At 30.8% G+C, this 22,354-nt stretch overlaps 2 protein-coding genes across 2 annotated transcripts; both read right to left on the bottom strand.

Annotated features, from left to right (window-relative positions):
* Nucleotides 1-8,394: 8,394 nt before the first annotated feature.
* LOC145579426 (embryogenesis-associated protein EMB8-like) lies at nucleotides 8,395-13,672 on the bottom strand. Its single transcript, XM_081636678.1, has 8 exons — nucleotides 13,209-13,672; nucleotides 11,867-11,995; nucleotides 11,606-11,737; nucleotides 10,506-10,648; nucleotides 10,237-10,334; nucleotides 10,051-10,145; nucleotides 9,614-9,667; nucleotides 8,395-8,974 (listed from the first exon to the last, which is right to left on the bottom strand). Exons 1-8 carry the CDS (start codon nucleotides 13,632-13,634, stop codon nucleotides 8,756-8,758), a joined length of 1,296 nt encoding a protein of 431 aa, XP_081492804.1. The 5' UTR covers nucleotides 13,635-13,672; the 3' UTR covers nucleotides 8,395-8,755.
* Nucleotides 13,673-15,722: 2,050 nt separating this feature from the next.
* On the bottom strand, nucleotides 15,723-16,480 carry LOC145579416 (uncharacterized). Its single transcript, XM_081636666.1, has one exon. It carries the CDS (start codon nucleotides 16,396-16,398, stop codon nucleotides 15,916-15,918), a length of 483 nt encoding a protein of 160 aa, XP_081492792.1. The 5' UTR covers nucleotides 16,399-16,480; the 3' UTR covers nucleotides 15,723-15,915.
* Nucleotides 16,481-22,354: the final 5,874 nt, after the last annotated feature.

Raw genomic sequence — 22,354 nt, 5'->3', positions numbered from 1 at the left:
AAAAAGTTAAATAGGGCAAAAAATAGGGATAGAGGAAGTACTCTGTAATAGTGACTAGTGAGTAATAATACACTAATACTACACTCATCATTCAAATTAAAGACCATTACAAAGAGGAATAACCATGAATGTATATATATTATCTATAGAACAAATTTTGCCGAGGAAAAAATATTCGATTAGATATGCTCTCTCAACTCTGAAGTATCTACATCTCGAAAAAGTTATCCATTTAAATTTTTTGTTTTCTTCAAAAAGTATCAACTTAACATACCCGCAAAGAAAATATATAGCAACTTATTCTTCATTTTAATATCTCGATCTATCCTGTATAAGTTTGAATATATAATGTCTTGCATAACATAGAGTTGTATTATTGATAATTGATAGAAAAATAAATGTAATACTTGTATGAGTTATGTGGGTATTTATGTATGTTTTTTTTTTTTTGATGGAAAATATATGATAAAAAATATATTGTTAAACAATGATGAACCATATGATTGAGCGATGATGATAGAACAATGGTGAACGATATGATGAACGATGATGATCGAAAAACTAACGATGATAATGAACCATTTTTATAACGGTGATTTCTAATTATAATCATAAATTTGAAAAATTAATTTATATTATATAAATGGAAAATGTTATACATAGCCCATAGGGCTACATATAATTAAGCATTAAATTTACACTTGAAAATCGTAAAAAGTTCATAAATCGTCAAAATATAAACACTAATAACACTGATTTGCACGTGTTTTTGTCATGAATTCCTAATTTTATACAATTTCCAAGAGTATATTTAATACTATATATAGCCCTTAGGGCTACATATAACATTACCCTATGAAAATACATTTTCATAATTTATAATTATATATTTCTAAAAAAAAAAAAAAAATACATGTATTTTAAATAATACAAAAAAAAAAAAAAAACAATTTTAATACATTGTGGACATTAAAAATATTCAAAATGAAAACAAGAATACAAAATATAGGCCAATTATGTTTTGCCATCAGCAAATTGTGGTGTCATTTTTAAATAATGAAATTGTAGAATTTTCAATTCAACAAAGAAATATTGAAAAAATAATAGGCAAATATAGAAAATGTTAGAATTATTTTGGAACGAGTTGAATGAACAAACATAAGGGATGTTTAATTTGGAGTGTCGTAATGAAGTTGTATTATACATTTCCAGATAGACAATTTGTAACAAATTAGAGCTAAGCCACACGTATGTAAAATGTTCTTGTTAGTTCATGACGAAGTACAACTCAAACATTATTCCAATTGAGTGGGAACTAGGGAATTTGTTATGGTCCCTTTCCTACATCACTAGACAAAGTGAGATAGTACTTGCACTTATCAAATTCAATACATTATACACATTTGTTTCATTGATTTTTGCATGCTAAAGATTCAATCATCCATGAAAGTAGGGACGACTTTCATAACTTATCTAGTAATAGTGAATAGTGATGAACATCTTATCGCATAAAAAATAGAAAAAATTGATTTTAATAATCCCACCTTTAGCCGGTTTGCTATTAATAATCCCTCCTTTGCATTATTTGTTAATAATCTCACCTTTATATAACATTCTCTTTTATTGGTCCCTAACTTGTTGGTAACCGGTTTTAATAGGTTATGATGCTATGTGTCAATTTGTTATTGGTTAGAAAAAAGATTAATTAAAAACAAGAAAAAACTAAAAAATATTAAATAAAAAAAAAAAAACAAAAAACAAAAGAAAAAAGAAAAACCAAGTCATTCCCAAATTCCCCGACGCCACCCAACCCCCACCCTAATTAACGCTGCCCCTCCTCTCCTCACCACGGCTGGGTGACAAAAACAACTTCCGATAGACTGGTGTGACGTGGACACTTCGCCTGGCTGTGCGATTGGATGTTGCTTCGGCTAGAGACGGTTGTTGGAACGTATAATAGTTTCACGGATGATGTAGCTGGGCTTTCGGTCTGCGTGCGTCGGCCGGCGCTGCTTAGGTTGCTTCGGCCTGACCACGGTGGCAGGCTGTTGTAGTGGGTGGTGGGGAGGGCCGACAGGCGGTTTCCGGTTATGGAGGTGGGGGCTGCCGGAAGGTCAGTTAACAGAAGGGGCGGTGTTGTGAGGGTTGGTTGCCTGGGTTCTATTTCATTTTTTTATTTTTTTGTAATTTTCTTTTAATTTTTTGACCAAATCACTATGTGACACGTGTCACTTAATTTTTTCCAAAAAAAAATAACCTAATGTATAGGTTACCGGTCACAAAGGACCAATAGAAGAGAATACCTTATAAAGGTGAGATTATTAGATAATAATTCAAATGTGGGATTATTCATAGCGAACCGGCGAAAGGTGGGATTATTAGAATCAATTTTTCCTAAAAAATACATATAATACACATGCATTTAGGCGATAGGTTTTGTTGTGGGCTCTAGTGTATAATTAAGGCACACGACAAACTCAAATGGAGTGATTATTAGGTCCTATCTTAGTATTTATTACCTGATAAGATTGTTATAAGAATTAGCGGATAAGTAGGTGGCTAATGATATAAATACATTTTAATTACCATTGGAAGAACTATAAGTTATAACAAATTAACAATGGCCGTCATCATTCCACAAATTTCAAGGGGGCTATAAGTAAGATTTAAAACTCTTAATTGATAGTGCTTGTTTTGATATGGCGTGTAGCTAGATTATATTTGTTGTGCTGACATCAAATATATATATAATTAAAAAATTATTTATAATATATGAAGAACTAGGATAATTTAGTGTCCATATTTTAAATAAGAAGAATAAAAATGACAATTTAATTTTTTAAGGTTAGATTTTAATTTTCACAATTCTTTTGGTTCAGTTATGTTTTATTGGTGAGATGTTTGAAAGTAAGGAGGGTAAGGTAAGAGAATTTATACCTCTGAAGATCCTCACCTAGCATTAGTTGAGTCTATGCTTTTAGGAAAAACTAGTGAGTTGACACTTTATTTATAATTATATTATTGTATTTTGTGATAGTGTCGATCACAAATCAAAACTTGTTACTAATTTACTATGTAATTAATAACTTAATTTTAAAAGGAGGAAGAATAGCATAAAGGTGTTTAAAGATAAGCTAGCCAGTTAGGATGGTTAGGGGGTTTATCATAAGTCCTTGTCATCGATGTTAAAGAGGAATTCGGCCCATTCTCTCCATTTCTCCTACTTCCCATGAACTGCATCCAAACCAGATTTTTGTTTTTTTCTTCTTTGCACAATGCACACAAAGAACACTACACAGTACACATGTGACTTAGTTCTTCCCAAAAGAACATATAATAAAAAAAATAAATAAAATGAGTATATTTATTGTTAACTTTTTCCATTTAAAAAGGGCTGCATATATCTTTTTCCTAATAAAATTCCTTTTAAAGGTGACTTTGGTTCTTTAAATTTCAATTAAGAAATGCATATATTTTTAAGTGAATAATTATGGAAGAATAGGTTACCTAGCACTTAAAATTTATGTGTAAAAAATGTATGCATAAATTTTCAATTAAGAAGTTTTTTCTTTAAAATTTATCATAATAATAATAAAATAAAGTCATGAAAGATCGGCCAAATACTTTATAATTCCAATAGTTCAAAATATATATATATATATTGCACCTTGATAGTTTGATGATTAACCTTATGCAATTCATGAAACTTTGTCTTTTAGGCGAAAATTTGTGCACTCCCACAGTCCCACATGCCGATATTTGTGTCAATATCATCATCATAATGTCATATACAAGTACTACCAATCTGTAAAAAAAAAAAAAAAAAAAATACAAGTAATATTAAAAGAATAACGTAACTCCCCTTTTCACCATGATCAACTTTCAAAATATGTTATATACTTCGTATATAGAGTTCTACTGTATTAAGATTAATAGCTATACATGTACTCTTTTGTAATTTGTAGGTACGGACCTCCAAAAACAATAGTTAGTAGCAATTTGTATTATGTTTCACATAAATGGTATTGTGATTGCAATATATATATATATATGATGTTGTCGTAGAAGTCTCAAACACAGAGACATACAAGAGATTGTTATATACATCCGCTACATCCATGAGTATATATTTTGTTCTCATTTTGATGATTGTTTTTCAATTATTCATCAAATAAAGAGCAAAAACTAACCTTGAATTAGTATTAGTTGAGTGTACGATATACCTGAGTGTATATAACAAAATTTTAAGACACACATCTTGACATACATAAAAAAAAAAATACATAAAAGATGAAACAATTCAATCTTAAAGTTAAAACATATACTAGTAGATAATTATCAATAAAATAATTGAATTGCAATATGAAATAATTGTTGACTTTCTCAAATAAAATAATTTTTCAACTATAAAACTCCGTACCATTTTAATTGAAAAAAACAATAAATTATTTTCTGAAGCATTTGGCCAATTACCCTCATTTATAATACTACTTACAATTCGTTGTTTAATGTTTATGAGATTGTAATTGTTTACTTCATATGAAATCTATACCAACATGAACTTTTAATTTCTTTACATCATATTCATTGCTTATAACGCTTTATGTTTAGTAGTACTCCATATTATAAACCAGGGTAATTGGCCAAATGAGTTTTGTATAATTTAGTACTCCTTCCGTCCCTAAATTACATTCCTCTTTCTCTCTATTATGTGAGGAATAAATGCTAGAAAGAGGAATGTAATTTAGGGACAGAGGGAGTAGTATCCTATGTATATAAGTTAATAATATTTCATATAGGATACAACCATATAGATGGGACATTTCACATTTCCAACCAAATACACTTAATGACTTAATACAGTAATTAGTTTTGTAATTCTTTCATTCTCTTTTCCTTTTTTTTTTTTTCTTGTTCTTGTAATCATGTGTAGTTATGTACTAGTACGAGTAGTACCAGTACTACTAATCGTCGATGTATCCTTAATTTATTTTTAATATGGTTCTTTGTAAATGTGAATTTATTAATGTCCTTTTCCCCTAATACAAGTTGTCCAATTTTTTTCCCTACCCTCTACTCTTTGAATCTCTTTCACTAGTATTATTAGTCGTCTATAAGTTTAATATAAATTTAAACATTAGGCTTTTATTAAAGGGATAGCATGAAAAATGCAAGAGTTGAATCCTAACATTTTCTGATTATAAACATAGTAGTCTTGCTTTGTGTGATGGTTATATCTAGGGCGTGTATACATGACATCTAAATATTAGTGAATACTCCGTATTACGAAATGATTATTTGACATTTGACTTTACATCAATTACATGTACACACGACACTAAACAAGCTACTTAATTTATAAGAAGAATGTACACACTTCACAATCTAAACAAGCTCATCAAGCTAGAACGAAACGTTTTTGTGACCTTAGTGTTTACTAAGCTTAGACAAGATTATACTCAATTAAAGCTCAAAATATTCACACAGCACATGCACGATGAACATACGTTGTTGTCATTGTAGCAATATTGGTTGCTAACTTCCTATGCGTCATGTTAGCACCACATTTGATAGGAACATTGACGTGGCCGCCACAGCATAGTCCAAGAAGTACAATCAAATTTATGAACATTTTGACTTGAATCTAATTAATTGATCCTTAATTCGTTGGTTTTTTTTTTTTTTTTTTTTTTGACAAAGAGAAGTTGTTATTGTTCTTACTATAAAAATAAAATTCGTACTTGCAATATCAAAAAAGTTGAATGTTTAATAGACTCTAATTATAATAAATTAATAATTGTATATATAAAAAAAAAAAATTAACATGTAGCTCGTGTAATATGTATTTTTCAAAGATATTAAAGCTTCATTGTGTGTATTGCAAACTATGAAAATTTTATTTTGCCCCTTGTATTTGATAATTACAGTTGACCGTATAATTTGAATTAGCTATGTGACAAGATTAATTAAGAAATATTTCATTATACAAATGCAATCATGTGATACAAAGACTATTGTTTTTGGTTTTGTTTATTAATTTGTGATACTAGGTAGAAGATGACCATTATGATTAACATAAAATTATACATACTTCATAGGTATCCTTCATAATTAAAACATAAAATAACATTTTGGCTTTTTGTAGCTTTTTTTTTTTTTTTTTTTTTGAGGCAAAGCCAAGGAGGCTTTTTGTAGCATATATATAGTATAAGGAATGGTTGACCTTGTCTGGTAATTAGCAATTAAGATGTATGGTTTCTTAACTAGTTACGGAGTAGTTACTAGTCCAAACTCGATCCCCAAGTCATTGCATGTAATTTGAAATAATTTTTTTAAATATTTTAATTACATATTAAATTAATATATGTCTTTTCAGAATAAAATTACTTAGTAAACCAATAAATTTGAATTAATTTGTATATAAATTAACTTTAGAAAAAATTTTAAACTACTGTGTTCCAAAGGCATCATATAGTTTCAATTACATATAATATCTTTTTACTGTAATTTTTTAGTTATCCATTTATTAAAGTTTTAAATATGAAGCAGTAGCTTTTATAAGCACTTGATATGGGTAGATGAAAAAAAGAAATTAAGAAATTTTGCTATCATAAATTAAGTAAGTATTTGGAATTTTTTTTTTCAATTGGTAAGGTGAACATTCATCTTGAGAGGGGGAATAAGGAAAATCCTCCCAATGTAAGTTTGATGAGAATCGAACCCATGTCTCTCACCTGAAAATCTGGAATTCAAGAGACTTGGCTATGAGCCAAGCCTCATTCTCATCAATTTTGGAAATTGAATGTTTACCGAACTCTCGAATGAGCTTTTTTCGTAATGGTCAAACCTCTAAGCCTAATAAGATAAAAGTTATCCAAAAAAATCTTTTCCAAACTATTTTCCATATTTGTCAACGATCCATCAAAACGAAGGAACAAGCAATTGCTTGTTTTAATTGGCATCGGCCAAGTGCATTGCGGAATTGCAAAATTGTATCCATATTTCAATCTAATAAATATTATATTCTTATCGTACTAGGTTTCCTAACAAGATTAGGACTAGTATTGTAACACTTTATATATTATTCAATGGTACACACATCAGGCTAAGGAGTTTTCCCGAAATCTAACACAATCTGTCATCTCTACTTGCAGAGTCTAGTTTTGGAAGGATGATCAAAACCAATTACAAGCAATGTTTCTCAATTCTCATCATAACCATTTATTAACATGCAGCACAATTACATGGTGACCTATTTAAATGAAATGGTCACATCAAAACTTTGCATTTTATTACTAATTTTCAATTTACATCTCTTCTTGCTTTAAAAGCCTTACATAGTTACATTACTGAATTTTACAAAAGAAAAAAATTAAAAAGTTTGCAACATCTAAGTAGATAGATTAACTGTTAACCGAGGTTACAATTAGTAAGTTGCTAAGGCTTAAATAGTTGGTTTTGACAACCGAAAATAACAAAAAGATAAGAAACCACCAAAAAACACGAAAATAGCTTAAGTAATAACCAAGATAAAACCAAATTGGTTAAACCTATTAGTCTTTTTAGCAGGAGGATTAAGTGTGCATGTAGTGTTGAACATCTTCATGCATTCTTCTTTACTGTTATACCCGCAATCGAATTCTAGAAAACACCAGCAAGTTCTTCCAGTACGGCATGAACGGCATACATACTTTGGATTCAACCATACTTTTCCACAAAATCTCGGCGGTTGCTCACCACCGTTGCAGTCATTTACAGCCGAATTCGCCGGTCCACCTAATGCAAGAACAATTAAGGTTTAAAAAACTTACTAGAATTACAGAAAGTTAATGAAAACAAAAGGGCATAGAATTTGTTAAAGAGGACTTACAGTTTGCCAAGATCATTACAATGATGATAGTAGTAGAAAAAAGGGTGACTGATGCCATTGTTTATGTTACTCTGTTTTGAAACTGTTTTTTTTTTTTTTTTTTTTTTTTTTTTTTTTTTTTTTTTTTTTGAAATTAGAAGGAGAAAAGTGGAGGATCAGAGCTGAAAGAGTGATAGTGAAGAAGATAATGGAATTCATTTAATCTCTGTATAAATAAATCAATCAGGAAGAATATCTAATTATTTTTGGTAAAAGCAATTGCAAAACTTAGCTTGACTCATTTTTTCCATTTTTGGAAACACTCTTTAATGGATGGAAAATTTGGGAATTTATACTTTCTTATGTACTGTTCTGTAACTTCTGTTCTTTACAGCTTACTATTCATACAATGTGCCCAATTTATCCTTTACAAAAAAAAAAAAAAATTAATATAAAGTGAGAAAAAAAATTACAGAAAGCAGGAATGATTTGCCAAATTGGCATTTAAAAATAAATAAAATACTAAAATAGTGTTCACTTTAAAAATTACAGACAGCAGTGGCTAGGAAAGTATTAGCAATTTAGCATGCTTTTTTAATTGTGTGTGTATTTGTTCACCTCTATACAGTACAACACAATAAGAGGGTAACCAATTTAATGCAAACTTCAATACATTTCCAAAATAATATTACATTTGTGTCATTAGCAATTAACACAATGGTTGCTGGAATCGTATCAGCCAATAAATCATGCCTCGAGCTTCCTAAAAGGAAGTCTAGTAAAGGAATCGAACTATCTACAGAATCTTGGGTGCATCAGAAAGAATTGAGCAATTTGATTTTACAGAAGCTATGTATTGCTAAATGCTAACAATCTACACAGAAACAGCAATCATTTAATCACCAGCTATACCTCGGCTGCTACCAAACCACCCTCGGTACACATTGGTGCCTCATTCAATTGGCTATGTGATGATGAGGTTTCGGACAATCTCCTATCAAGATGTTGCAAAAAGTCTATCACACATGGATCCGTCCATGGTGCTCCAAATGGAGCTTCATTACCAGCAACCCACCCCAAATGACCACCATTCGGTGTAACAATCAACAAACAATTCTGATTTTCCTGATAGAAGAGAACAAAGTTAGATAAAGGACAGTTTGATCACCATTGTACAGACAAACACCCACCTTTCAGAGCTAAATAATCACATGTTCTAGAAAAAAGCAAACAGCAAACTCATTTCCCGCGCAGATCAGACCACCAGATCAGTGAAATCAACAATATTAGCTCAATAGTATGCTCAATACTGGGTTATATCAAGGGGCTGCAATAAATAATTACGAGTAGCAAATAGCAATATTCATAATTATAGGCGCCAGTTCACATCCCAGCACATAGTAGATCTGCTACTAGCCTACTAGAGTACTAGGTAGTATGAATAAACTTGTATTTCATAGAAACAAAGAGACCACACCCAGCTATCCCAACTAACTGTATGGAACATTCAAAATCTAAGAAAGTACGAAATTTTGTGGCAAGCTACTTCAAAATACACACCTCTTAAGATGCAGTATATAATAACCATTACACAAGGATCCAAAATTAACATCCAAAATCTAAGCAATCAAAGACAAGCGATTCATCAACTCTCAGTGTGAGAGATGAGAAAATGTGCAAAAACACACCAACCTTTATAGTTTTTAAATAAAAAATAAAAAATTGGAGTAAAATAATGAACAAAATTAGCAAAATAACACAAACCTCGATGTCTTTGCGAGGAATACCCCTGGCTGGAGCAATGGGATCATTTGCAGCCTGCAAAACATGCAAATTATGAAAATTCATATTGTTTATCGACTCCTGTAAGTAGTAATCCACTAATCTACGCAGTCCACATCTCAATTTTCACACTCAGGCTTCATATTCTTGACATAGAATATATACAGTATACAGACAGAGAATATATACAGTATACGCCTTATATCTCCCTCATCGCTAATTCAAGTATTTTCCACTCTTCTTTATTGTAACATACTGTACTTGCAATTGCAGCAAAGCAGGCTATTTACATTCAGTTTTTTTATACCCATTATTGGCAGCTTCTTTAAGTGCTTGTAAAATTGATGCCCTACACTTTTCTGTCATTCTCACACAAATGTTTGACATATACAGATTCATACATGTCAACAAAACACTACCTGAATACATAGCAACGGTGTACAGACATCCTTAATTGAATCTGCACTGCTTGAATGCAAGTAGTAGTCATCAGCTGACTTGAACCCAAAAGATACTGCAAGATATTAGATTAGGCAATCAAATTTGAGATGAATAACACACTGCATTAAGAAAGTTTTTCTTCTACAGATGAGAATCGTACTGACCTCGAGTCAGCCCTTCATCAAACTCCCTTACAGTCTTTGCATTTGCAACCATTGGTATGTTATACTCTCCACCAATGTCTTCAAAAAGAGCTGCATGCCTGAGAAGCAAGCAAACTGGTCTTATAAAAAATAATTCTGAAAAAAAACTAACAAAAGTTGCTCAACATCATCGAACACCTCAAATAGTATAAGTAACTATTATTCCCGGGAGAAGAGAGTATATATATATAACAATAAAGAGACAGCTAAAAGTCGCAGGTTGTCATTACTTCTTGAATATTCTTCTAAGGCTATTTGCTAATGCTTTGTCGTAAATATTATTAAAGCCTTTATGGAAGTCCTCATCCGCAATTGGTAGATTGAAAGGGTTACACAGGCTCACAGCTCCAGCAAGGGTGCCTTTATGAGATTCCTACAAAAGGATAAACACAGTAATTAGAGAGAAACTGAGAATATTTAAAACAAATAAACAGTATTGCTGAAAAACACAGAATGGTAAGCAGCAATCATTAGGTGCCTTTGCAAATGAACATGAGCTCCAGTCAAAACCGATTCACAACAAACACACATAATACTCATTTAAAATCTTACAGTTGATGGAGGAAAGTAAAGACTAAAGAATGTAAAAGAGATACACCTATTATTCTCATCAGCATGGCAAATTGACAACTTTTGATAACAGATCTGCATGATTAATAAGGTCTGTTTTGCCAAGGGTTGGTCTGAATCTTTTTATTGTATGTTTACACTACTATCTAAGAAAAGCATTGTCAAGTAGAATCTAGTATAAACAATCTCAATGTATATTTTCTGTATATTTCATGTTCATAAATTTTATTATACCCAATTAGAGATATTTAATAATAAGTAAATGGAAATATGAAGTCATGTTGATGTGGTTTGAATCTTTTTAGTTTGGTGTATCTAATTCTAACAAGATTAATTCATAAGTTTCTAAAATAAGGTGAAGAAAATATGGTCTTCTTCTATTCAATATATACTACAGAAGGAGGGGGGGGGGGGATAGAGAGACCTACTAGCGAAATCCAATAATGTTGCAATAACTGTGAAATTTCCTTAAACGACGGTGTTGAAACTATTACTGTATACAATTGAAGAATGATATGCCAGTCCTACGTATTGATGAATTGATTTATCTAGGTTATGGCTACGATTTCCTTAACCTCACCAAGGAATCTACATTATAAATTGAATGCATTGTACGCATCATCTTGAGGAAATACAAGTCTGATGAGTGTTAAAATAAAGTAAACAATTCACAAACAACACAATAACAGTTATTAAAGGAGCTAATAGAGTAACTACATCATGTCAGCAATCTAAAAGCATAAAATGAAATAGAACATACCTGACCCAAGTATCGCACAAGTATATTAGCTCCAAGAGACCAGCCAACAGCATATAACTTGGCTTCCGGATATCTACCACTGACGTGTGCAATCACTTCAGTAAGATCCCCAGTGAATGATGCTGAATAAAACTGCCCATATCAACACTTATATCCTTTCAAAATCTGTAGTATCAATCTTTTTCTTTCTCTCTATATAGTTCCTTCTGTTTTTGGAGAGGGGGAGGGGAAAGTGAACACGATGAGTAAGGAAGAAATTACCTGAGGAGTAGTAACGGGGCTATTACCACAACCACGGCTGTTAAAGACAACCACTCGCCAACCCAGCTTCCTGGCCCTAATCAACATGTGTCTCACATAAGTATCACCACTTCCTCCTGTAAGACCTGGCTGCACAATATGTTCATTATTCATTAATCTCTATTACCATGCTTCATCATTCTCAAATCTCAACACTCTTCTCCAACCTACTTAAGCAATAGTCCTTGACACGGCGTTCCATTCTTGGGTATGAAATTTGTTTGAAAAAAGAAATCAAACAATTGGAGCAAGAGTTGGATCTAATGTTTAGGATCGGAACTACTTCAGTCACAAACTTTCACTCAATTTATCAGTAAGATCACTTCCTTTGCCAATTTACACATTTTCATTAATATCTTTTATTAATGCTCTCCTTCAATTTTTGTCAGCTAGAAATTTCTACTACACCTTGGTAGTTACACATTATGAATTTATGATCCCCTTATGAAACATGTTCTCATCAGAAGCACATCAAAGTCAGAAACCAGCAACCAGAGTTCAAGTTATTATGCAGCAGAGTCTGTTTTGGTTGCACACTTTAGCTTACATTCTAAATAACCTATAATGTTTCCATATGACAATTATCAATGACTTGTGACCGGAAAAGGTTGTCATGTGCTAGAATAGTACGTACTAAGGTTGAGTATTGAGAATTTGAAAATAAACCAATTCATATATATGTGACTTTCAGTAACACTATGTCATATCCTAATGGGTTGGAACAATGCGACAATTAACACAGATATGTGCATTAGTTTTCCTTCTTTATGAGCAAGAAACACAGTAGTTCTTACTTACCCTTCTCATTTGGTCAGTTTGCTGACTTTGCTCTCATTCTCTCAACCAATGTAAGAGCAATCTAAATATAGGAGAAAATAGAAATTCCTAGCTAACAAAGAGGTCATTAATTAAGGAGTAAGAAAACACTCTCTTTTAGATGTTTTCACCCACTTAGCAAAGATGGCATTTGAAATTTGGGCACATAAACTTCCATTTTCAACACAATTCATTATTCTAGAAAATCACAATTGAAAGTAACTAAGACCAACTTCCATCTTAGTTTCAAGTCCCAACTACCATATTAATTTATTATACAATCGGGTGTACCAGGAATGTCCTATAAATTACTAAACTCAATTTTTTGTTTATATGATGATTGGTACACGCGGGTGTATAATAAAACTCGATAACCTCCCATTATTTCCCTTAAACTTATATTATCAAATAATTTAATAGAATCAACAAATTAGACTGAATTAAATTAAAGATAGAATTATAAACTAAAAATTAGAAATCAACTTACTAACAAAATGAGAATCGGAGAAAGAGGAGGAAGCTTTTTATGATCACCGGCAACCCAATCAAGAGCAACAGCACCATCATCTTTAGTCCTTAAACACTCACGCCGGAACTTAACGTCCGGTAAAGACCGGTAAAACGCGGCAAAAATAGTCTCCACGTGTCGGTTTGACCCGATTAACGGAAACGGGTTATATGGGTGCTCCAGATTCTTCTTCAAAGCGGGTAAATACTTGTCTCGACCTCCTCCGATGACTTCGAGAGATGGGTGGACTTGAACTGTTTGTGGGTCCCCATTTTCTGACATTTGGGTTGAAGATGACACGTCGGATTTGGTGACGTGGAGGCGGAGGTAACGGTGGGTTGTGGTGGTGGTGGTGGAAGGAAAGTGTCGGAAACGGAAGAGTGAATGAGCGTCTAGACGGGCCATGGACTTGAGTAGTGGGTTTTGTGGGGGAGTAGTTAAAGTATAATGCGGTCAAAGTATCAAACTAATTTTAAAATAAAATAATTGACGAATTAGGGGGCTTGGATTGTCCACGTTATGCATTTGTTCGTTTTTCTATTACCGCCGTTAAATATTAGTTGCAACTTTGAGTATTATTTATAAGATACCAAAGTTGCGAGTAATTTGGACCGAAGGTTGTAAAATATTTCAAAGTTGTAACTAATATTTAAGTGAGTTAGGTCTGTTTGATTCACCTTAATTTTGTTGAACTGTAATTATTTTTATTAAACTGAACTTATTTTTACTGAACTGAGTTTATTTTTACTGAATTTAAATTATTTTTACTGAATTGAAATTATTTTTACTGATTTTCTTTTATAATTCTTTTTTTTTTTTGAATAGTTTTATGTACTTATGCTACTTAAGAGATGATACGACCCTTGGCTCCCTAATATATATTATTAATTGAGTTTTCTTATTTTTTTTTTTTTTTGAATAGTCAATTGATAATATATATTTAAGGGAGTTAGGTCGTATCATCTCTTTAATTGTCCAGCACAAAATTGAGTTTTGAAATTATTTTTACTGATTTTCTTTTATAATTCTTCTTTAAGAAAACTGAATTTAACTGAACTGAACTTATTTTTAGTGAACTGAAATTAATTTTACTGAACTTATTTTTACTGAACTGAAATTATTTTTACTTAATATTTTTTTTTAAGGTGAATAGAACAGGGCCTTAGTAATTATTGTTTTACAAAATTTCATTTTCATGACACATTTCAAAACGTTTGTAAATTTTTAATCAAATATCAATCTCTTTGATTATTTTGAAGATGAAAATGAACTTTATATCTAACAAAACTTCACATAATCATGGTTTTTGTACTGACTCCGCTTTTGAATACTTGCTCTACTTTTTTTTTATTTCAATTCCTTTAACAATATTTAATTCCTTTCTATCAGCTAGTAGACCCAACATAAATCATGTTTATTAATTTTATATTTATATTCCCTCTTATTCAATTCTCTCAATTACCTTTACTTTTTTCAATATTTTATTTTTCCACCTACCCACTACTTCTATAATTTATTAATTTCTTCAATTTTTATAAAAACTTTGTGCATGAAAAAATGGAACAAGTATTAAGAAGAAAAAAAACGGAGGGAGTAAGTGACAAAAAAAATACTACGGAGTACAAATGACTAAATGAGAGTAATATATCAAAATTAAAACGTGTTGATTGATATAAAAAAGCTTTAATAAAGGAGTGGCAAGGTGACAATGCTAACTTTTTTTTTTTTTTGAGGAAAGGTGACAATGCTAACTAGGCGGTGATGGAGACTATAAAATTGATTTTGGGCATGTTCTTATTTGCTGAACTGAACTGGAATGAATTGAATTGTTAATGAGAGAAGGAAATTAAAAATTTAATTGAACTGAATTGAAATTAAGCTGAAGATAACAGACCCTTTGTTTATCAAGTTAATATATTTTCTTTTTTTTTTTAAAAAAAAAAAAGTGAAAGTGAAACGCTTTGGCTTTATGCATTATTTACTTAATTAACTTTGACTTATGTTGATGATTGGCTATAAAATAAAATATACTTTGTAATCGTTTTGTGAGTACAAATTAGAATCGTCTCAATTAATAGTTATTAATATTTGATTGTTATAATAATAAAAAATAAAAAAAAAAAATTTAAAAATCGTCTCAATAATGCTGGATTGGTATTACTATTTTGGGAAGCATTGGGTACATACTCTTATCCCATTATGGCATTATCTAGCCATAAGTCCCACCGGCCAAGCCCATACATTTCCCCACTTGAATAGCCAACTTAATTAATGATTTTTATTCTTTGTAACACCCCTACCAAATGTGCTTGTTTGGTAATTGGTACTCCTTACTCTGCTGTTCAATTCAAATTCTTTGCTTAATGACTAATCTTGTATTTTTGTATTGGTGCAACAAAACATTATTTCTAGCATAATGTAGAGATTGGAACAACAAAAATAAGATAAGTAATGAACTAATGACATATATTTATACTCGATCCTCGGCTTCCATTAAAGTTCAAATAGTCATTTTATTTTAGAAAAAATAAAGGCTTCATTCAACCTTCAATTTTCAAGAAGCCAATACCATATTACATACATAAAAACATAGAAAATGATACTCGTAACATAAATTAACTAAGAAGGGAGATAGAATTCAAGCATATAGTCGAATTTTATCAAAACAAATAGAGGAAATCATCAATCACTTCTTGTTTTGATCAGATTTCTTATTCTCCAAATACTTAACCTTCTCTTCAGGATCCATAAAAGCAGTAATAGGAAAAGACTTGCCAATACCAACAGCAGTCTTGAAGTGAATCTTACCAGAACAAGGATCATCTACACTCATCTCAGTAATGGTAATCCACATTAACAATTGCTTACTCTTAACACCTGTCATCTTCTTCATCTTTCCTTTCTCTACATACGACGTTACTTCCGTAGCGTAGCTAGTTAGTGTCTTGCTTTCTTCGAAGTAATGTTCGGAGGGAGCCTTTTGCTTCATCCACACGAACCCGGTTTCGCGTACTCTTCCACACTCTACAAGATCCTTTAAGGGCATTACACCCTTAGGGAACCCCATTTCTTGTAGGAGTTCATGGGATTGCTTTTGGCACTCTTCTGCCCCGTACACGATCTCGGCCCCGGCTCGCTCGTCTTTCACTTGTAGGGTTGTGCTTGCCATTTTTGGGTATGTATGTATGTGATTGTTTTTGAGGGATAATATGGAAGAAGGATGATGTGTGAAAAAGAAGAGGGATGGAAGAGGGGTATTTCTACTAATATTGCATCAAGGTGAGATATTTAGTTGGGTAGGGGGAGGTTGAACAAATTAAAATGTGTCGACTCATTAAATTAAATGGTAGCTCACCTAATATTCAAAATTTTAGACGTAAATTCAAGTTACATGTCTAGATTAATTAGCTTGACTTGCTTCCCAAAGTGTGTATATCTTCTCCGTTACTCTTTCCGTCCCATAATACTTGACATGGTTATTATATTTGTCCGTCTTAAAATATTTGACACGCACGTTAATACTAGAATGAGACCACTAATAAAAAATATATATTTTTCTATACTCTCTTTGGGACCACAAACTCCAAAACCCAATTAAATCCATTAAATTACAGAGTACTTAGATTTCATTTCTCAAGATTTCAAATTAGACAAAAAAAAAAGGGAGGAAGTATCTTACGGAGTATTTTAATTAAGAGTAACTAGCATTTTGGCCCGTTCAATGCATGGGTTATAACTTATGTTATTTTATATAAATGTATGCTTTTCAATAGTTGAAACTACGAAGTTATTGTTACATGACTTTTGAGGTGAATGCTGTGAAAACTTAAAAAAAAAAAAAAAAAAAAAAAAAAAAAAAAAAAAAAAAAAAAAAAAAAGTGAAGGTGGAATTGTGGAAGAATATGAAAGAATTTAGTTAATATATATATATACATGAATATTGTAGAATATGAAATGACATACTTTGTATTAGTTTAAGCTATATTTTAAATTTAAGAGATGATAAAAAGACTATGTTTATTATACTTCAATTCATATGTTTATGTAATAGTTAATTCAACTTTATTCTATCATGGTAGAAATGAAACACTTCATTTTCATACTTAAATGTGCAAGTTACGCAAAGAGACTTTAACTTGTATAATATTTTTAATTTAATTTTTTTAATATTAAAAAGGTAAGGGGAGTAACATGTGGCATATTAGTGAAGTTGTGAGAACATGTGGCATATGAATAAGTTGTGATGACATGTGGCATATGAATGATTGTGGTTTGAGTTTTTAAATACTAACTAAGTATAGATAGATATAGATATAGATGCTATACATAGCCCTTAGGGTTTTATATAAGCATTAAAAACACTCTTGAAAATTGTATAAAGTTAGGAATTCATGACAAAAACACGCGTAAATCAGTGTAATTAGTGTGAATTTGTCATGATTTCTAAATTTAAACAGTTTTCAAGAGTATTTTTAATGCTTATATGTATATATAGCATTTTCCTTTAATTAATCAATATTCGTAATATCTTTAAATTTTAGTTAATGACGGGTATTTAAAGTTGGTAATCTTGGTATATCACTATATTGTAAATATCACACATAATTTTTTATATTCCTTTAAAGATAGGGGTTTGTTATTGTTGGTAAATATAATTTGAATTGTTGTACACATGTTAAAATCAAAGCGTGTAATTCTTCAACAATTATGAAACTGAAAAAAGAATTTTTGATTAGTTTAATAGCTTATGATCAGGATTACGCATTACGATATGGATATGATTGTGAAAGAATTGAAAACTAAAGTATGGAGGGATATTAATACCAACTCCCGATTGAAAACTTAAGTATGGAGGGAAATTAATAGCAACTTGCGATTGAGATGTCCCAACAAACTAATAATTTGTTGGGCTTTTGTTGGGCCTCTACTGTAAATCTGGACTGTAAGAAGATATCATGAATTTGGGCTGGACGTGAATTGGGCTACATTCAGCTAGCGATCCAGAACTAAATTCATTAATCATGAATTTCATGATGGCTTTTAGATGTTCAGTAGATCAGGATCTTGAAGTTCCAACATGTTGAAGCGTACTTCAATGACTTGTATCGATACCTTGAAGGTTTACGCACTAATCAAGATCTTTACAGCAATAGAGCTTGATATAAAGTATTTCACGCGATTGGTTATAGATATAAGAAAAAGTATTAATTAAGACGCGTCTCATTAAAAAGATACAGATGAAATGAATCTCAAAATTTTGACTTATGGTTTAGTGATCATCATTTATCTCATTGATTATGGTATAATATACAAGTGATTACTAATATGATATCTAGCTGTCTTGAAAAATCATGAAGTTCATCTTCCTTCTTTATTAAATTTAGTTTTATGTTTTTGTGCACAAGTTTTTACAAAGTTCCATCCATAACTTAACTTGTGGTGATAGTTCTGCTATTCATGGGAATTAAGTTGGCTAATGTGAATAAACACCCCCAAAAGGGTTGTACCTACTTTTTAAGACAATAATTGTATCAAAACATATCTTCATTGTCTTTGTTACTTGTTAATAGCCTTTAAACTCTATAGCCTCTCTAGTCACAAGGATGTTATAGAATCGAAACATTAGGGGAATCGGTCAAATTTTGAGCTCGGATCATGACTTTTGTTTGGTCAACAAATGAACCAAATTTAAACAAATTGTAACTATAATTGAAAAAAAAAAATAGATCACATTGTGAAAATTATACTTCTTCCTGCCATCCTTGAGTAAAAATCCCATTTTATCTTAAATTAAAGTCTTTTGTCTAAATATAAATTATAAACAAAGTTTTGGCTCACTTCTTATCTCAAATCATAGCGATTTAGAGTTCAAATCCTATAAAGTAAGGATACTTGGGGGTAGGGATCCCCTTTACCCTCTTTTCTACTCCCAAGTGCCTATACCGCAAGTACTAGACTAACAAAACCGTGAGAGTTGAGGTCTGGTCATGGTCCTCCTTACCAATAAATAACTAAAAATCTTAATATAAATCTTTCTTTTTACTTCGTACTTATTTGTCATTCTTAATTCTCGTTAATTTGAAGTCTTTTTAGCAAAAATACATAATAAAAGGGCTACAAGAAAAATGATTATGATAAAAAGAGGTCAAGTTAGAAGTCCGAAGCATCATGTCAACTCTATTCTTCTACCGAGTATTCGGTTAGATTTTTGTTTAACATTCAATTCAACTAGCTCACCCTGGAGGCCTCGAGTCAATGTACTATTCAAATGTTGAACACAAAGGGGGAAAATGGGCCTGAAAAAATGGGCTAAAGAAAAGACATAGAAGGAGAATTTAAGCAAAAAGACGCACAAAGCGAAAGTAATAAAAGGGCATCCTTGTACTACTACAACCATAGATTATAGGGCTTCGGCGATCAAAAACCAAAAAAAAACGTCGACATTGAAGTCAAATAATATGGATGGAGTTGTTGGGCCCCTTTATCCTCATCATCTTTCATCATTAGATTTCCTTATCAAGCACAAATTTTTACGTATTCTCATTTTGAATTAAAAAATTAAAAATAAAGCTTAAAAAAGAAAGAAAAAGAAAGAAAGGGGAAACTTGATCCACTTGGTGTTTTGGAACTGCGCATGATAAAAGTGAAGTGTGTGAAAGGGATGAATTCCCCAATATATGCGCTAATTGCCGGAACTTATTTTCCTTCTAATCACTACCATGCTTCTATTCCGCCCTTTTTTTCTTTCAATGATAACTTGTACTCCGTATACAGACTTTATATTTACTGCATATGCGAGGGATCGTGTTGTCTTGTTGCGTATTTTGTAATTGTACTTTAGTTCTTTCTAAATACTTGTATTTTATGTGTTTCAATGTGTGTAATACTTACGATTATGACATAGTCTCATTCTAATTTAATTCATTATCTCCTCTACTTGCTCCACTTGTGCTAACCCTTAATCATTTCTTCGGAAAACAATTAAATTTAGCCCCCAAGATAAAGTTTGGTTCACTTGGTAAGAGCCTAAGAGGCTTCTTTGATATTACATTTAAATTCTAAATCCTAAATTTTAAATTTTCCCTACTTCCAAGTATTTAACGTACTCATATATTCTGAAATAATAAATAAATAAATCCCTACCTTATAAAAAGTAGAAAATAACTCTTAGGAATAGTGTGCTACCAACTATACCCTCAAAAATATGTACAAAATTGTGTACAAAAATGTATATTTACTTTTTTACCCTCATTAATATGTTTACTCTCATTAATATATTTAATTGGGGTTTTTTTTTCATTAAACATACCATCAATTAATACAATTTCTTTTTTTAACAAAAACTTGTAATGTCTTTTTTTTTTTTTTTAATAATAAAATTATAATGTTTTGTACTTCATATGTATTATTGTTATTTAAAAAGGAAAAAAAAAATTGTATGTAAGAAGACTTTGTTTATTACCACGAGATGATTTATTTTTACTCCTTCGCGGTTGCTCTTCTTATTTACAATTTTGTTGTCCTTTAATTATTACAAATGTTGTTAAGGTTTATTAGCCTTTTAATTGTACATTATTTGATGGCACACACATAAACAACGTGGAATTTAAATGACATTCATATTAAATAATGATATTTGAGCAGATGTTATCAAGTGGTATAAATAACTTTAAAATCCTAAAATCGAAGGAAATGGATGATAGAAGAAAAAAATGTATTTAATTATGGAGAGAATTTAAGAAGAAAAATATAACTAAGTGGTTATTGCTTTAGTATTAGATACAGATATTAGATGGTCGTAGAACATTGAACTTACACTATTAAGTTTTTAGCTACAACGAACATTTCACATATTATTACTCCATATGACTAAGCTCACAAAAAATTCATTTGAAGAAAAATATGTTAAGTATTATTGAATCATGCAAAACAATTAAGAGTTCTAAACTAGCTTAAGATATGAAGGGATGCAAATCAATTAAATATTATGATAGAGAATATCCATAGAATATTCTCATCCTAGGTTTGGGATATATTTTGTATAAGATTATCTTTGATATCTGTACATATCTTATAGTTACCTAATATCTGATAGAGAATATCCATAGAATATTCTCATCCTAGGTTTAGGATATATTTTGTATAAGATTATCTTTGATATCTGTACATATCTTATAGGGTTACAATGAGAAACCTAATCATATTAGGTAACTATAAGATATGTACAGATATCAAAGATAATCTTATACAAAATATATCCTAAACATAGGATGAGAATATTATATGGATATTCTCTATCATATTATTTAATAATAATTTTGAAATAAAACTTTTGAGGGTTCTAAAAAATAATTATCATTAAAGATTTTGGTGGCTTTTTTATATTTCTACAAAACCATTGTATAGGCACATAAACCAAATAATACGTATTAAAACTACCAGATCCACCACCCAAACCAAAGGTGTAACTACGCGCTAATACAACTTCTATGCAACAACTAACTCTTTCGCGCGCATAGGATACCCTAGTAAAGTTGAAAAGGTGATACAAATTTACAAAAGATATAATGTTAAAATTAGGTTTTCTACCCCTTTTAAAGTTTTTGAGCAAAATAAAACAAATTTCAACCGAATAAAGTAGGTATCAGCAGAGTAGCTTATTTACAATTAGCAGAGCAGACCATAATAACTTAAAACAGCACGATTTTAGTTTGAAATAGTTGGAAAAAGAATATGTAACCGCTAATTTAGGATGGGTGATTTGAAATATTATAATTAAGTTGGATTTATTAATGATATAAAAATATGTCTTGAAGACTGTGAAAAAGAATTTTTGGAGTGAAAAAGAAGAATAATGAAATTGGCTTATTAAAATTCAACGACAATAAGTTCAGTTAAGAAAAAAAAGGTTATATGTTAAGTACAAATTAAGTGAAGGGAACATAGTTTTAAGTTTTAACAAGAGACATGATATTTAAAATAACTAATATTGTCAATCATCAATTTGCAAATTGAAAAAATTGATACAGAATATTACACAACCAAATTAAAAAAAGCCAAATAAATTTAATGAGATTGCACATAATTATATTTTACCTGAAATATATATTACTATATAATAAATG

Source organism: Chenopodium album, chromosome 2 (genome assembly GCF_948465745.1).
Source record: "Chenopodium album chromosome 2, dcCheAlbu1.1, whole genome shotgun sequence".
NCBI lineage: Eukaryota > Viridiplantae > Streptophyta > Magnoliopsida > Caryophyllales > Amaranthaceae > Chenopodium > Chenopodium album.
The sequence above is the reverse complement of the archived record's forward strand: the minus strand, read 5'-3'. Positions and strand labels throughout refer to the sequence as shown.

Bases quoted from the DNA above. Each gene is read 5' to 3' on its own strand.
- LOC145579426 (XM_081636678.1), bottom strand. From the start codon at position 13,634: ATGGCCCGTCTAGACGCTCATTCACTCTTCCGTTTCCGACACTTTCCT. The intron at 10,649-11,605 runs GTATGTTCTATT...ATCCTTTTGTAG, and splicing joins TTGTGCGATACTTGGGTCAG to GAATCTCATAAAGGCACCCT. The intron at 8,975-9,613 runs GTTTGTGTTATT...CTCTTCTATCAG, and splicing joins TTCCTCGCAAAGACATCGAG to GAAAATCAGAATTGTTTGTT.
- LOC145579416 (XM_081636666.1), bottom strand. From the start codon at position 16,398: ATGGCAAGCACAACCCTACAAGTGAAAGACGAGCGAGCCGGGGCCGAG.